Raw genomic sequence first — 14,820 nt, 5'->3', positions numbered from 1 at the left:
GACTACCTAGGGGCTGGAGGAAGAGGGGTCTGAGGGTTAGGACCTGAGAGGGGCTGGGGTCTACGGGCTGTGAGAGGGAGGCGTCCAAGGGAGGAGGACAGTCTGAGGGCAGGGTCTGCAGGCTTGAGGAGGGGTCTGAGGGTAGTGGCTGGGGTCTGTCACCTGGGAGAGGGTCTGAGGTTTGGGGGGCATGGGCTGAGGTTTAGGGAAGCGTCTGTGTGCTAGGATGGGGTCTATGGATTATGAGAAGGGACGGAGGGAAGGAAGGGGTCTGAGGACTGCATCCGTGCGCTGAGGGAAGGGAGCGCGTAATGAAGACAGGGTCTGTTAAAGGGGTGGGTCTGAGGGCGCAGGAGGGGTGGGAAGGACGGGAGGAGTGTGAGGGAGGGGGAGGTCTGAGGGCGGGGGTCTGTGGGCTGAGGAAGGCCTGGTGGACAGCTGAGGGCCCAGTCGCTGCAGCTTTGTACCTACCGTTGGGCTCCGAGAGCGATCCCCGTGTGGCTGCCACGTGACCCAGTGCACTAGTTCTGGCGATCTGAGCGGGAATCCTAGGCTCGTGTGCACCAGCTGTCTCTGGCCACCTGTGCGCTTGCGCAGTAGCCTCCCTCCCCTGAGAGCTGCCCCTGCGGCCCTGAGGTGCCCCGGTAGGAGAGACAGCAATGGCCACCCCAGAGCTACTGACTGCCCCCTAATGTTACCGCCTTCTTGTTTGGGCTGGCGGGCCCTTTATGATCCCTGCCCTTGGCTGTCTTTCCATGCTTTTCACCCACACCCATGGGCGGTTTCCTCCATCTCAGCCCCAGCCTATCTTCTTTGCCCCACAATGTCCTGATACTCTGCCTCTCTCTGGACGTCCCCTGGGGCCCTCACACCCACTGGGTCCCACGCTGGCCTCAGTATCTCCCCCAAACTGCATCTCCTCCCAGATCCCCATCTCAGAGTTGCACCCACTGTCCCCTCTTTAAGCCAGAGCCCAGGGCCTGGCCCTGAATGTCTCCCTCAAATCCAGCCTATCAGCCCCACGGCCCTTCCGCTCAGCCTCCTGATTGCTCTTTCCACCAGTCCCCTCCTCCCTTCCCCACACCCTGCCCTGCTCTACCCACCTGCCAGGATTCCCTACCCCAGCTTCCCCTGGGCTCTCAGGCGGAAAGCTCGAGGTCCACTCGCTGTGCTGCAGCCCAGGGACTCTCACTAAAGCCCGACCTGACTCTGTCCCTCCCCTGCTTCAAAGCCTCCTTACTCCCCAGTGCCCTTGGGACAGAGTCGATACCCTGCAGTGTGGCACCAAAGACTGCATCTTCTGGCCCCCCAGCCTCCGTCCTTGTCCCCCGACTCCGCAGTCTGTTTATGCACATGCCCTTGTCCTGGAATGCCCTTCTCAGTATTTACTTGGTTATTCTTATGAATTCTCTGGGACGCCCTCTTGATCACCAGGTGTCTCCTCTGGCCTCCTACAGCCTCCAGGCTTTTCCCAACGTTGCCCTGATACTCTGCCTGGGCTCCCCTCATCACAGCCCTGACCACCCTGGGCTGTCGCTGTCTGAAGATGGGTCTGTCTACCCCTACTGGACTAAGAGCTCTGTGAGGCCAGGCCTGGGGTTGTGTTTGGTCACTGTTGTGTCCCTAACACTGTTCACCTGGAAGCCTAGCTCAGGAGATTCAGTAAATGCTTATTAAATGAGAGAGGGGCTTGCTTCTTCTCGCTGTCCCTCCGTGGACGTGTGGCCTTAGCCCAGCCTCTAGATTTCAGTGCCTCCGTGTCTGCTCTTCATCTGTGCTCCTCACCTGGGCGTCCACTGGAGTAAAGAAAATTCCCGCGTGAGCCACTAGCTGGCTGAGTAGAGCTGACCCCAGGCCCATCGCAGGATCGTCTGCCTCAGGGCTGGTGGGGGAGCTCATTAGTCTCTGATCAATGCCCTTGCTATGCTCTAGGGTCATCTAAAGATCTCTCTTGAGCCCCAGAGCCCCCTGAGCTTGGGCCGGCTGAGGCCGAGATGAGCCCTTCCCCAAGGAGGCGGCTTCCGTACAGGGCAGCTGCCTGGGCAGCAGCTCAGGACCTTTATTGACCATATGAGCCCTGGGGGTGCTAATGGGGTACCCTCAGGCCCCGCCCCAGCAGCCTCCGCCGAAGTTCTTGACTGAGCAGTTCCTGTTCCCTGCGGGCACCCCGCAGTACGCTTTGGTTCTCCTGGGCCCTCCGGATCAGGTAGGGGATCACTTCCTCCAGGGAGCCATAGGGGATGGACTTGTACACAGCATAGCCAGCCTGCCCTGGAGGGAGAGTAGTTGCAGGGTGTGGGCTGGTGTTTGGGGGAGAGGCTCCCCCAGGCCCCATCTGGAACAGAGATTTCCATTTCTGAGAACATGGCAGACTAGGTGGGTTGGACAAAATCTCCCACTGAGAAAACTAAAAATCCTGGAGTAAACATTAAAAAAAAAATCTTCTCAAAGTTATGAAAATGCTTAATCCAAGAATTAAGAGAAAGTGAGAATCCAGAGAAGGAAGGGTTACACAAGAAGCATTTCTATCCTGAAGGCAAAATTGGGCTGCTACTTAATGACTTCAAAGCTCAGGGGGTACAGAAATGGAGGCCCAAAGCCTGACCACGGTAAGAGTTATAAAGGAGAACTTCCCCAGATTAAGTTGGAATCCAAAAATCTAGACCCTCAAAGTAAGAGATAACAAGAAGTCAAACCTCCCACCCTCCCTCACTCCCGGGGAATGGCCTTGACCATGAGCAGAGCAAGGAAAAAAATAGAGAAATCCATCTCTGATAGGTTGTGGCCATGGGTTAGTCCCCTAAAATATTTGCAGCCTCAATTTGCATCCCTGGGATATCTCAAAAAAAAAACCCTCAGGCTGTGAAGTTAGGGTACACTGACTTTGTACCCCTTAGCATCTGGCAGAAGAAAACATAAATCTTCTGGTCTCAGGCCCTGGTGAACAACACAGTAAAAGATAACAAAGCACACAGGTGACAAGGTACCACGATGAAGAACCAACAAAAACAACAGGCCGCAGACACAGAGACGCAGGCCCGCAAGGCCTTCAGCTATGGGACAGATCTATCTGGAAGGGTCTGGCGCTCAGACCGGCTGCAGGCTCTGGATGGGAGCCTGGCCAGGCATTGTCTGGGAATGGAAGATGGGATCTGTTTGGGAGGGAATGAGGCCTGGGGCTGACTGGGTGGGATGTGGGAGTGGGGCAGGGAGGGACAGATCATTCACATACCCAGTGCCAGGGAGACATGGTCACACATCCCCAGAAGTTGTCCAAAACAGACAGGCCCATCCAGAGGAATGCCCAGCTCCCACATGCTACAGAAAAGGCCACATCGTCAATCCAGACAGTGGCTGGATCCAGAGCTGGAAGTCAGCCATGATGCACTCATATGGCTGTGCTAGTTATTCAAATGTTGAAGTACTTCCAAACTCACTGATAAAGAACCACTGCCCTGGGCCCCCTGAAGGATCCCCAGTGAGGCCCCACTTCTTCCCTGGAGCCCTGGGACCTCCCCATGCCCCAGCAAATAAGGGGCAATGCCTTGTTCAGCTGGGGCCTGTGGGACCTGCAGGTGTAGCAGGAGTTAAATATTTTGAATATCCTCCCCAGATCCCCTTTGAACCTACTGGCCCACACTGTCCCTCCCCTTGTTCCACGTCCACCACCCTTTGGGTACCTATTTCCCAGTCCCCTACTTCATACCGCTTGGTTGCCTGGTGAACAGAGTCCTCATTGTGGGAAGCCACCATGAGGGGGCACATGGGGCCACGATGGGACACCTGGGTCAGCATCAGCTCCAGACAGCGGCTGTAACTGAAGGGAGATAAAGGTCTGGTATATGACACCTGGTAAGTGAGAGTTAGGCCCCAGGGACTGGGGATTTCTGTCCTTGGGAGGTGAGGTGCCTAAGGGCAAGGACCCTGAAGTCAGGAAGTACCTGCATCCCACCTGCCTCCCCTGCGAAAGACATCCCCTCTCTGAGGCTTTTTCCTCTCTTTAACAACCCACGTTCACCTAACAGTGTTGTTGTGAGGATGGAGTGAGATGAGGGTGGACATAAAGCCTCTGGTACAATGGCACTCTCACAGCAAAGGGCCACATCACACAAGATGACATTTATCCAAGGTCACTCACTGCAGCAGTGTCTACAGAGCAGGGTTAGTAACAACCCAAATGTCTGTAAGTGGGGGACCGGCTAAATGAACACCCAGAGGAGAGTGGAGTGCCCCTGCGGGGGCAGGGAGACCCCGTGATTACATGGTGATGGGAGCGGATGTGAGCTGTGTCGGTGTGTTCATTTTCATATCATTTTGATTTTTGAATCATGTGAATATTATTTATTCAAAATCTCTATTAAAACATTAACGGTACTGTGCTGGAGAAGATGCGGAGAAATTGGAACCCTCCCACCGTGCTGGTGTGAGTCTAAAATGCTGCAGCTACTTTGGAAAACCATCTGGTAGTTCCTCAAAAAGTTAAACATGGAGTGACCATATGACCCAGCGATGCCAGTCCTAGAGCACTCAACTTTTAAGAGAATGAAAACTGTATGTTTACACAAAAATGTGTACGTGAATGTTCATAGCAGCACTACCCACAATTGACAACAAAAGTGGAAACAATCCAAATATCCATCAACTGATGAAAGGATGAATCAAATGTGGACTCTGCATACCATGGAATATTATGTGACCACAACAAGGAACGAAGCACTGACACACGCTACAACATGGCTGAACCTTGAAAACATTATGCTGAGTGAAAGAAGCCAGGTACACAAGGTCATATATTATATGATTCCATTAATATGAAAGGTCCAGAATAGACAAATCTATAGAGACAGAAAGTAGATTAGTGGTTGCCAGGGGCTGAGCGGGGGTGGGAACGGGGTGTGACTGCTAATGCATATGGGGTTTCTTATTTTATTTTATTTATTTATTTTTTTTTTTTGCGGTACTCGGGCCTCTCACTGTTGTGGCCTCTCCCGTTGCGGAGCACAGGCTCCGGACGCACAGGCTCAGCGGCCATGGCTCACGGGCCTAGCCGCTCCGCGGCATGTGGGATCTTCCCGGACCGGGGCACGAACCCGTGTCCCCTGCATCGGCAGGCGGACTCTCAACCACTGCGCCACCAGGGAAGCTCTAGGGTTTCTTTTTGAGGTGATGAAAATGTTCTGGAATTAGATAGTGGTGATGGCTGCACAATCTTATGAACATACTAAAGGCCCCTGAATTGTGCACTTTAAAATAGCAAATTTTACGATATGTGAATTATAGCTCAGTAAAAAAAACAAAAATGGTGCCAAATGATGAAGCCTATGGGCCACAAATGTGCCTAGGAAGCTTCATGGGCTTGGATGCAAGCTTAGCCTTCGTGGCTTGGCAACTTGCTCTGGAAGCTTGGTGAGTACTTGCAATTCTACAGACCTCTCCTTGGTCCACTGTGAAATGGAATTGGGCTTTGAAAACTCCATGAAGACAGGGCCTGGTGGCCACCTTGGTTGCCACTGCAACCAGGGTGCAACACAGTTCCTGATCTAAATCAGGTGGTCAGGGACTTCCCTGTTGGCACAGTGGTTAAGAATCTGCCTGCCGGTGCGGGGGACAGGGGTTCGAGCCCTGGTCCGGGAAGATCCCACATGCCGTGGAGCAACTAAGCCCATGCACCACAACTACTGAGCCTGAGTTCTAAGGCCCATGAGCCACAACTACTGAGCCTGCGTGCCATAACTACTGAAGCCCGTGCGCCTAGAGCCCGTGCTCCACAACAAGAGAAGCCACCGCAATGAGAAGCCCACACACAGCAACGAAGAGTAGCCCCCACTTGCTGCAACTAGAGAAAGCCTGAGCGCAGCAACAAAGACCCAACACAGCCATAAATAAATAAATAAATAAATTTAAAAGAAAAATAAAGTGGTCAGCAAGTATGTATTGAAAGAATAAATTCTGTTTTTTTTTTTTTTTTTTTTTTGGCTGCGGCCTCTCGGCTTACATGATCTTAGTTCCCCAACCAGGGATTGAACCTGGGCCCCTAACAGTGAAAGCCCAGAATCCTAACCACTGGACTGCCAGGGAATTCCCTGAAAGAATAAATTCTTTCTTCCCAGGGCCATGGGATGGTGGCCCAAGGAACTCACAATGATTTGAGGTGAGTAAAAATGTGGGTTCTAGAGCCAGTCTGCCAAAAATCTTGGCCCTGCCACTCACTAGCTGTGCGACCGTGGGTAAGTGATTCCATTTCTCTGTGCCTCGATTTCATCCTCTGTGAAATGGGGATGATAATAATAGTATCTACCGCTTGGGTTGTTTATTCATTCTTTCAACAGATCTGTACCAAGCACCCACCACACAGCAGGCGCAATTTTAAGCACTGGGGGTTCAGCAGTGAACACATCAGAATGCCCTGCCCTCCTGGGCCCACGCTCCCGTGGGTGAGACGAATAATGAGCAACCGAATGTGAAACCTCAACTGCTGATAAGTGCCGGAAGAAAGATAAATCTAAGAAGTGAGTGGGTGTGGAAAGTTCTAGTTTTTGATAGGGAGGGCAGGAAGGTCCCCTGAGAAGGTACCAACAAGTAAAGATCTAAGGAGGTGAGGGATTGAGCCACACCACTGTCTGGAGGGAGAAGGTTCTGGGCAGTGGGAACAGGAAGTGCAAAGGCCCTGGGGGTCATCAAGGAGGCCAGTGTGGCTGGAGTGAAGTGAGCGAGGGGACAGGATTGCAGGCCGCTGCAAGGATCTGGGGGTTATCAAGGGTGCACTGGGCACCATGGGGGGGTTTTGAACTGAGGAGGGACAAGATTTGAGGCAGGTTCCCTCTGGCTGCACGTGGGGACCGAATGGGGAGGGGGTTAGAGAAGGGAGCAGGAAGCCCAAGGAGGAGGCTGCTCTTCAGGTGGGAAGTGACGGTGTCCTGGACTGGGGAGAGGGAGTGTTGTGTGGACCCACACAGGACACTCAGCACCCTGGGGAGTGAGCGCTAATGAAAGGTTAGATGCTAATATTATTAGTCTCAGAGGCCAGCCTGCCCCAGTCCCACCTCTGACTGGTAGCCTTGTAGTCAGGCTGAGTGGGATCTTCGGTACCCTGGAGCCGGGCCACCTCTCTCTCCTTGTCCAGATATGCCCCTCGTACCAGCTTCACCCCGAAGGCCAGGCCAGCCCTGTCTGCGGCCTCAGCATCCCGCCTCAGCTGCTCGTAGGTGTCCTGGCAGAGCACAGGGGCAGCTTCGGGTCAAGGTGCCGGGACCCCGGCCTGTGGTCCCCTCTCCCGGACCCCTCCCCGCCCGCCCCAAGTGCACCACACACCTTCAGATAGGCCTGGTAAGTGTTCCACACCCAGGGCCCACCTTCCCTGGGGCCGTTCCAGCGAGTGGCCAGAGCGGCCACCAGCAGAGAGAGTGCAGGGTTCAGGGAGGTGTACTCAGCATCCACCAGGAGCCTCACATGCTGGGCCCGGGCGTGCTGAGGGCGAGAGAGACTGTGGTCGGGCCCCCAGGAGTGACCAGCAAGCAGGTGCAGCGGAGCCAGACCGCGGCCGCAGGTGTTACCTGTACCACCCGGTGCAAACGGCTCAAGGAGGCCTGGAGATGCCGGGTTTGCTCGACATTGAGGCAGGAGACCTGGAGGTCCTGTGGGGGGTGGGGGGTGGCAAGAGCAGTTCAGGGCTACTGGACCCTTCCAGAGCCTAAGTCTTCTCTCCCCCACCAGCAGGAAGGGAAAAACAGTTTAGAAATTGTTCGAAATCTGAAAAGTAGCTGGATCACATTGATATTATTTACTGAGGGATAATACAATGGTTGAGAGCTCAGAATCTGAGTTTGAATCCTGGCTCCACCACTTACTGTGTGGCCTTGAACAAATCATATAACCTCTCTGGGCCTCAATGTTCTCCTCTGTAAAATGGGGGTGATAATAATAACTACCTCATGGAGTCGCTGTGTGGATAAAAATGGGTTAATATATGAGCTGTGCCTGGACATACACAGGACAGGACAGCGCCAGAATATGATGAGCGCTCAATACCTGTTATGATAATAGGTGGCTTCAGATGCCAGCTTATGTATTTAATCTTTACAACGATCCTAGCAGGCAGATGTTATTCCAAGCTCCGTTTTCCAGTGGGAGAGTGACGTGACTTGGAATTAGCATCTAGAAAGTGCTTGGAACAGTAGCTAGCTCAGAATAAGAGCCATAAGTGTTACCTCGCATTCGTCTCTTGGGACCTCAGTTTCCTCATCGAACTTTGAAGGCCTCATTGCAACTCACTAGGCTCCCCTGGTCTGACCCCTCTGCTCTCACCTCCTCCCACCCTCCACCTGGCTTACTGCCCTCCAGCCTCACTGGCCTCCCTGCTAGTCTTTGAACATGCCAGGTACCTTCCCACCTCAGAGCCTTTGCTCTGGCTGTTCCTTCCGCCGGAACACTTTTCGCCCAGATGTCCACTTACTTCACTCCAACCTCTCCGCAGGATCTTTATTTCAACGCCACCTTCTCTATGAGGTTTTCTCTGGTTTGAACTTGCAACTCCCTTCCTGGGGCTTTCCCTTCCCCTTCCTCAGCCTTATTTTTCCCTACAATGTCTGTCTATACTTGTAACATATCGGCTTTGTTTTTTGTTTTAGTATAATTAAACATTTATTACATTTTTTCACACACTTATGGATAGAGTGAAGAGAGGGCAATGTTTCTCTGTGTCTGTCTCTGCGCCACACTCCCCATCTCAATCCAAGATCATTTGATTGTAAGGGAACAATAAACAGAAACCTTTCAAAAGAGCTCAAGTGAGAAGGCGGTTTACTAATATGGGGAAGCTCTCAGAGCCCAATTTCTTTTTTCTTTTTTATTTTTTTGCGGTACGCGGGCTTCTCACTGTTGTGGCCTCTCCCGTTGCGGAGCACAGGCTCCAGACACGCAGGCTCAGCGGCCATGGCTCACGGGCCCAGCCGCTCCGCGGCATGTGGGATCTTCCCGGACCGGGGCGCGAACCCGTGTCCCCTGCATCGGCAGGAGGACTCTCAACCACTGCGCCACCAGGGAAGCCCTCGGAGCCCAATTTCAAAAGCACCTACTTTATCTGCATTAATAAATTTGATCCCCTAAAACAATTAAGTAAATATTATTCCCAATTTCCAGATTAGGAAACTGAGACCCCGAGGGGTACTAGAACCTAAACTTGAAAAAGAATGATTTTCCTGGCTCGGTGTGCTTCCCACCCACCCCCACCCCCCCATCCCCACCCCCACCCCCACTCCCCCCCCTCGGCACGAGGCCCTGCAAGCCCCAACTTGGCTTTGGTTTTAACAATTGAGAGTCTCTTGCGCCTCCCAGACTAGCAAGTAATTACCTCGAGGGCAGAGATTTTGTTTATCTTGATCATCATCCCCACCCCTAGCACAGCACCTGGAATGTGGTAGATGTTCAACAAACGTTTAGGGAATTGTTACATTTGTAATGTGGAAATAATAACTATCCCTAGTTCAGGGTCCTCTTATGGGGATTCGAGGGTGAATGTGAGCTGCTGGTGACTCAGGGAGTCCAGCTGGGTTCAAAGAAATTGGGAAGTTAAAAGAAGAGGAACAGGTGGAATTTAGGGCTCCAGTATAGTCAACAGGATGGGTACGGATACCATCCTGGGGGAGAAGACTCTGCAGGAGAAGGGAAGGGTGAGGGGCACCTGCGGAGCTCTTCTCCCCAGTCAGAGAATTGTCTCCCTATGGGGCATCCTCCCAGGAGAGTTCTGGGGTGTGAGCAGCTGGTGGAGCCGCCGCCCTCACAGAGGGCCGGCAGGGCGCCACATGCAATTTCAGGTCCTCATTTACCCTTCACCACCCTCTGAAGTAGGGACTATTGTCATCCCCATTTTACAGAGGGGGAAACAGAGGTGAAGGCATAGAGAGTTGAAGTCATTCGTCTAAAATCACACAGCTTGGGACTTCCAAGCTGTGTCTGGTGGAGAATGGTTAAGAATCCGCCTGCCAATGCAGGGGACACGGGTCCAAGCCCTGGTCCGGGAAGATCCCACATGCCACGGAGCAACTAAGCCCATGCGCCACAACTACTGATTCTGCACTCTAGAGCCTGTGAGCCACAACTACCGAGCCCGTGTGCCACAACTACTGAAGCCTGCATGCCTAGAGCCTGTGCTCCGTAACAAGAGAAGCCACAGCAATAAGAAGCCCACGCACCTCAACGAAGAGTAGCCCCCGCTTGCCGCAACTAGAGAAAGCCCGCACGCAGCAACGAAGACCCAACGCAGCCAAAAATATAAATAAATAAATAAACTTTTAAAATCACACAGCTTGACCTGGGATTTAAACCTCAGCATCTTCAGGCAGAGGGTAAATGCTTCCCTTGAACACATATAAACCACTTAGGACAGTGCACGTGGTGAGTGGTAAGTTCTCCACCATTAATTTTCTGTTTCAGACTCACCTGCTCCATTCATTTACTCATTTATTTAACATATGTTTATCACATCTTGTCTAGGTGCCATGGCCTGGGATATGGCCGTGAACAGGACAGTTATGAATCGGCCTGTGGAGCCAGCGGCTGTGAAGACCAAGGATGGGTGGGGCCTGGGATCGGGATGGGGGTGGTAGGACTGCTCTGAGATGGGGACAGGAGGAAGGGGCTGGTTTGGGGAGACACAGGCCAGTGTGGGACCCAGTTGGTGTGAGGGGTCTGGGGGATGTCCAGGCGGAGGTTCCAGAGGGACTCAGAGGAAAGGCTGGGGCTGGAGACAGAAGGCAGGCATCATGAGCGCAGAGCAGGGAAACAGGCTGTAGGGGTGGGTGCGAAGGCCCCTTGGAGGGGAATAAGGACTGAGAGGGGAGTGAGCCGGGACCTCGCCCTGGGGAACCTCCATATTTAAGAGTCAGGCAGGGTAAAACCCAACGAAGATTGAGAATGACCTGGCAGAGGTGGAAAGGGAACACCAGGTCTGATGGTGTTGGGGAAGCCAAGGGAAGCTAGTGACACAGAGGGATGAGGGCCCCTCTGTCATCGTGCAGATGCCAGCCTGGCAGGGGCTTTAGTCTTTAAAAACACCCTGGGAAGAAATTACTATCACTGCCCTCACATGAGTAAACTAAGTTCATGAAGAGGTGAAATTCGGTACACTCCAGAGCTGATCCTTTGAAGCACTAAGTCCTGCTTCTATGTGTTCTGTGACACATATTAAAAATTACGAATTAAAAAGAGAAACCTCAGCAGGTCCCAGACAGCACGATTTGGGATGATGGAGACTCAGAAACCACCCGGGTGTCAATCCCAGGAGAGCTAAACCATGCGGCCAGAAGCAGCCATTAAAAACAATGGATTAGGGACTTCCCTGGTGGTCCAGTGGTTGGGACTCCACACTCCCAGTGCAGGGGGCCCAGGTTCAATCCTTGGTCAGGGAACTAGATCCCACATGCTGTAACTAAGAGTCCACACGCTACAACTAAAAGATCTCGCACGCGGCAACGAAGATCCCGCGTGCCACAACTAGGACCCAGAGCAGCCAAACAAATAAATAAATATTTTAAAAAATGGATTAGATGTACACAGAGATGCTTGGAGGGATCTTAAAATCAGAGTGCTCAGTGAAAAAAGTAAGAAACAGAATGCCATAGGTAACATAATGTTACTTGTGTGCGTTTAAAACTATACCCTCCACCCCCCACCCAGCCCCATTGATGGAGAAGGGCACAAGGGAACTTCCTGCAGTGATGGAAAGGTTCTATACCTTGATAGGGATTTGAATTGCTCAGATGTGTATCTGTCAAAGCTCATCATCAAAGGGTACATTTACAATGTGTGCATTTCATTGTATGTAAATTTTACCTGAAAAGAAATAAATACAGAACTCTAATCAGTGATGTGCGTTCTGAAGCATTTGGGGGAGAAATGTGCTGATGTCTGCAACTTACTTCGAAATGCATCAAAAAAATGTGGATTGATGGATGGATAGAGGAATGGATAGAAGGATAGATACGATTTAAAGCAAGTATAAGCCCAGTGGCATGGACATACGTACACTACCAAGTGTAAAACCGATAGCTAGTGGGAAGCAGCCGCATAGCACAGGGAGATCAGCTCGGTGCTTTGTGCCCACCTAGAGGGGTGGAATAGGGAGGGTGGGAGGGAGGGAGACGCAAGAGGGAAGAGATATGGGGATATATGTATATGTATACCTGATTCACTTTGTTATAAAGCAGAAACTAACACACCATTGTAAAGCAATTATACTCCAATAAAGATGTTTAAAAATAAATAAATAAATAAAGCAAATATAGTTAAATGTTAACGGCAGCAGGTATATGGGTGTTCACTGTAAAATTCTTTCAACTTTTCTGTATGTTTGAAAATTTTCATAATAAAATGTTGGAAAAATATGCCCCCAAAGAGCATATACTTGGCAAAACAAAATCACAGTAACAAAGAGATACATGCTGCTGATGGCAGGGAAGGTAGAAATAAGATATGGAAATAAAGAATAAATGAAAGAGGGACTTCCCTGGTGGCGCAGTGGTTAAGACTCTGTGCTCCCAACGCAGGGGGCCCAGGTTCGATCCCTGCTCAGGGAACTAGATCCCACATGCATGCCGCAACTAAGGGGCCTGCCGGCTACAATTAAGAGCACACGTGCCACAACTAAGGAGCCCACCTGACACGACTAAAACCCGGCGCAACCAAATAAGTAAATGAATAAAGTAAATATTTTTCAAAAGTTACAATTAATTTAAAAAAAAGAATAAATGAAAGAACAAATGAGTGAATGAATGAACCAAAACCCATTGGTCTAATCATAGCTTCCAGCTGGTTAGCACACACTAGCATAGCTGAGTCGATTGATAAAATATTGATTACTTTCTTCTAGCTGGTAAAGAGCTGCTGTCTCAGTGTCTCCTCTGAGAGCTCCCAGCCCCCAGGCCCCTCCCCTAGAAGCCCCAGGTGACCCCTATTCCATTTATTCCAGCCATGCCCCAGGTCCGTAGCCACACTTATTCTGATCATTCTAAGCCTGGAAAGTAGAGGTAGTTAAACATTTCGAACATGCCTCTGGCGGGTGCCTGCTACCTCCAAGTCCAGGGGGCTCTGCTTCCCCCACATTCCCCACCAACCATTCAATCTCCCCCAGCCTGAGCTCCTTACCCGTCCAGAGTCCATGGCTTCGGCCAGTCTTTCAGGGCTCAGCTCCAAGGACCCCCCTGGCCTTCGGACGCGTGAGGTTAGCTCCTTCTGGAATGGGGTGGTAGATGGGGTAGCGAGGGGGACCTGGGGGGCGCCCACCCCCTCCCCTCCCACCCTGCCGGTCCCTTACACAGAGCCGAGTGCTCATCAGCGCCGTAATCTTCAGCTGCATGAGGATGTTTCCAGTCGGGCCGGGGCTCTCCAGGAGGCCTCGTGACAGGTCCACGCATCGAAGCATAGCGCTGAGGTTCCCCTCATACCAGGCCTCGCTGCCCAGCCAGCAGGCGTCAGGGTTTGGAGCCCACTAACCCCCTTCTTGCAAGCCTCCCGGCCACCCTGGTCCCTGGCCCCCTACTCACCCAGTCTTGACAGCTGAGTCTGGCTCCTCCTCAGTGGGCACCGCCAGCAGGGGCCGGAGGCCTAGGCTCTGCAGCTGTTGGACACAGGCCCTCACCTCCTCTGTGGTCTCACCAGCCACAAACTGCCCGTAGATGGATGCTCGGAGAAGCGCGCCCGAGAGCTGGGACCCCAGGAGTCGCTGAGACCAGGCTTGGAGCTGGGGTGACAGGGAGCAAGGGCTCAGAGCCTGGCCCTGGGGAGCCCCTGGGCCAGTCCCCACGGTCACTGCTCACCGCCAGGCCGTGGGTGACCAGAGGGGGCCAGGCACACAGCCGTAGCACCAGCAAAGCCCGGGTCAGTTCTCCTGTGCCCTTGAGGTGGAAGGCCCCGCCATCAAAGCTCAGGGGCTTCCAGCCCCCAGCGGAGGGCCCCGCTTGGGAGCAGAGCACACGACAGGTCCAGAGCATCAGGAATCCTCCGCCACTTCCACACCAGGTCAGGGGGCTTTGGAGGCAGCTGGTCCACCTAGTGTCCCTTGCCCGGCCAGGGGCAGTGACTGATTAACCAGACAGTAACCAGGGAAAGGTAAATCTTTAGGATCACAGGCTCCTTGAGGGGCAGTTAATTATTAACTTACGGGGACATAGTTCAGAATAACGGGGACAGGAAAGGAAATCCCCCAAAACAGCCCCCAACGACCCTCAGAATAACAGCTCACAGTTATTAGATGCCCATCATATGCCAGTGGGTGTTAAGTGAGAATGTGGGCTCTGGGAGCAACGCAGTGTGGCTTTGTGGCCTTGGGAAAGTTATTAACCTCTCTTGTTGCAATTGCTTCATCTTAAAATGGGAGAGAGGGTAGCGCTACTGAATAAATTTGAAAATGCACATAACCTTTTACCTATCTGTTCCATATTAAGTATATATCTTAGAGAACTTGAACATGGGCATCAGGAAACATGTACAGGAAGAAATGTTCCCAGCAGCATTGTTTGTAATAGTCCCAAATGGGAATTTCCATCAACGGGAGAATGGATAAATACATTGTGGTATAGTCATACAACAGAATACTACAGAGCAGTGAAAAGAGCATAAACTACTGATACACACGACCACATGGATAAATCTCACACACGTGGTGTGTGAAAGAAACCAGACACCAAACATCCAGACAGGACATGCTGTCTTATTCTATTCAAAAAACTCAAAAGCAGGGATAATGAAATGGCAATATAGTATGGGGGATACATACATGGGTGGTCAAACTACAAAGAAACGCAAGCAAGGAAATGATTATCACAG

General features: G+C 51.9%; 1 protein-coding gene across 3 annotated transcripts; it reads right to left on the bottom strand.

Moving 5' to 3' along the window:
- Positions 1–1,934: 1,934 nt before the first annotated feature.
- Positions 1,935–13,985, bottom strand: PRODH2 (proline dehydrogenase 2). Of its 3 annotated transcripts, XM_060131435.1 has the most exons (10): positions 13,812–13,985; positions 13,539–13,735; positions 13,310–13,448; positions 13,141–13,227; positions 7,554–7,634; positions 7,312–7,467; positions 7,044–7,210; positions 3,707–3,817; positions 3,233–3,318; positions 2,087–2,271 (listed from the first exon to the last, which is right to left on the bottom strand). In XM_060131435.1, exons 1-10 carry the CDS (start codon positions 13,983–13,985, stop codon positions 2,087–2,089), a joined length of 1,383 nt encoding a protein of 460 aa, XP_059987418.1. The 3 variants fall into 3 exon arrangements, with proteins under 3 accessions (XP_059987417.1, XP_059987418.1, XP_059987419.1); XM_060131434.1 differs by lacking the exon at positions 3,233–3,318 and having other exon boundaries at positions 1,935–2,271; XM_060131436.1 differs by lacking the exon at positions 7,312–7,467.
- Between the last annotated feature and the right edge of the window lie 835 nt (positions 13,986–14,820).

Source organism: Lagenorhynchus albirostris, chromosome 19 (genome assembly GCF_949774975.1).
Source record: "Lagenorhynchus albirostris chromosome 19, mLagAlb1.1, whole genome shotgun sequence".
NCBI lineage: Eukaryota > Metazoa > Chordata > Mammalia > Artiodactyla > Delphinidae > Lagenorhynchus > Lagenorhynchus albirostris.
Note: the sequence above shows the minus strand (reverse complement) of the source record. Positions and strands in the feature narration are given on the sequence as shown.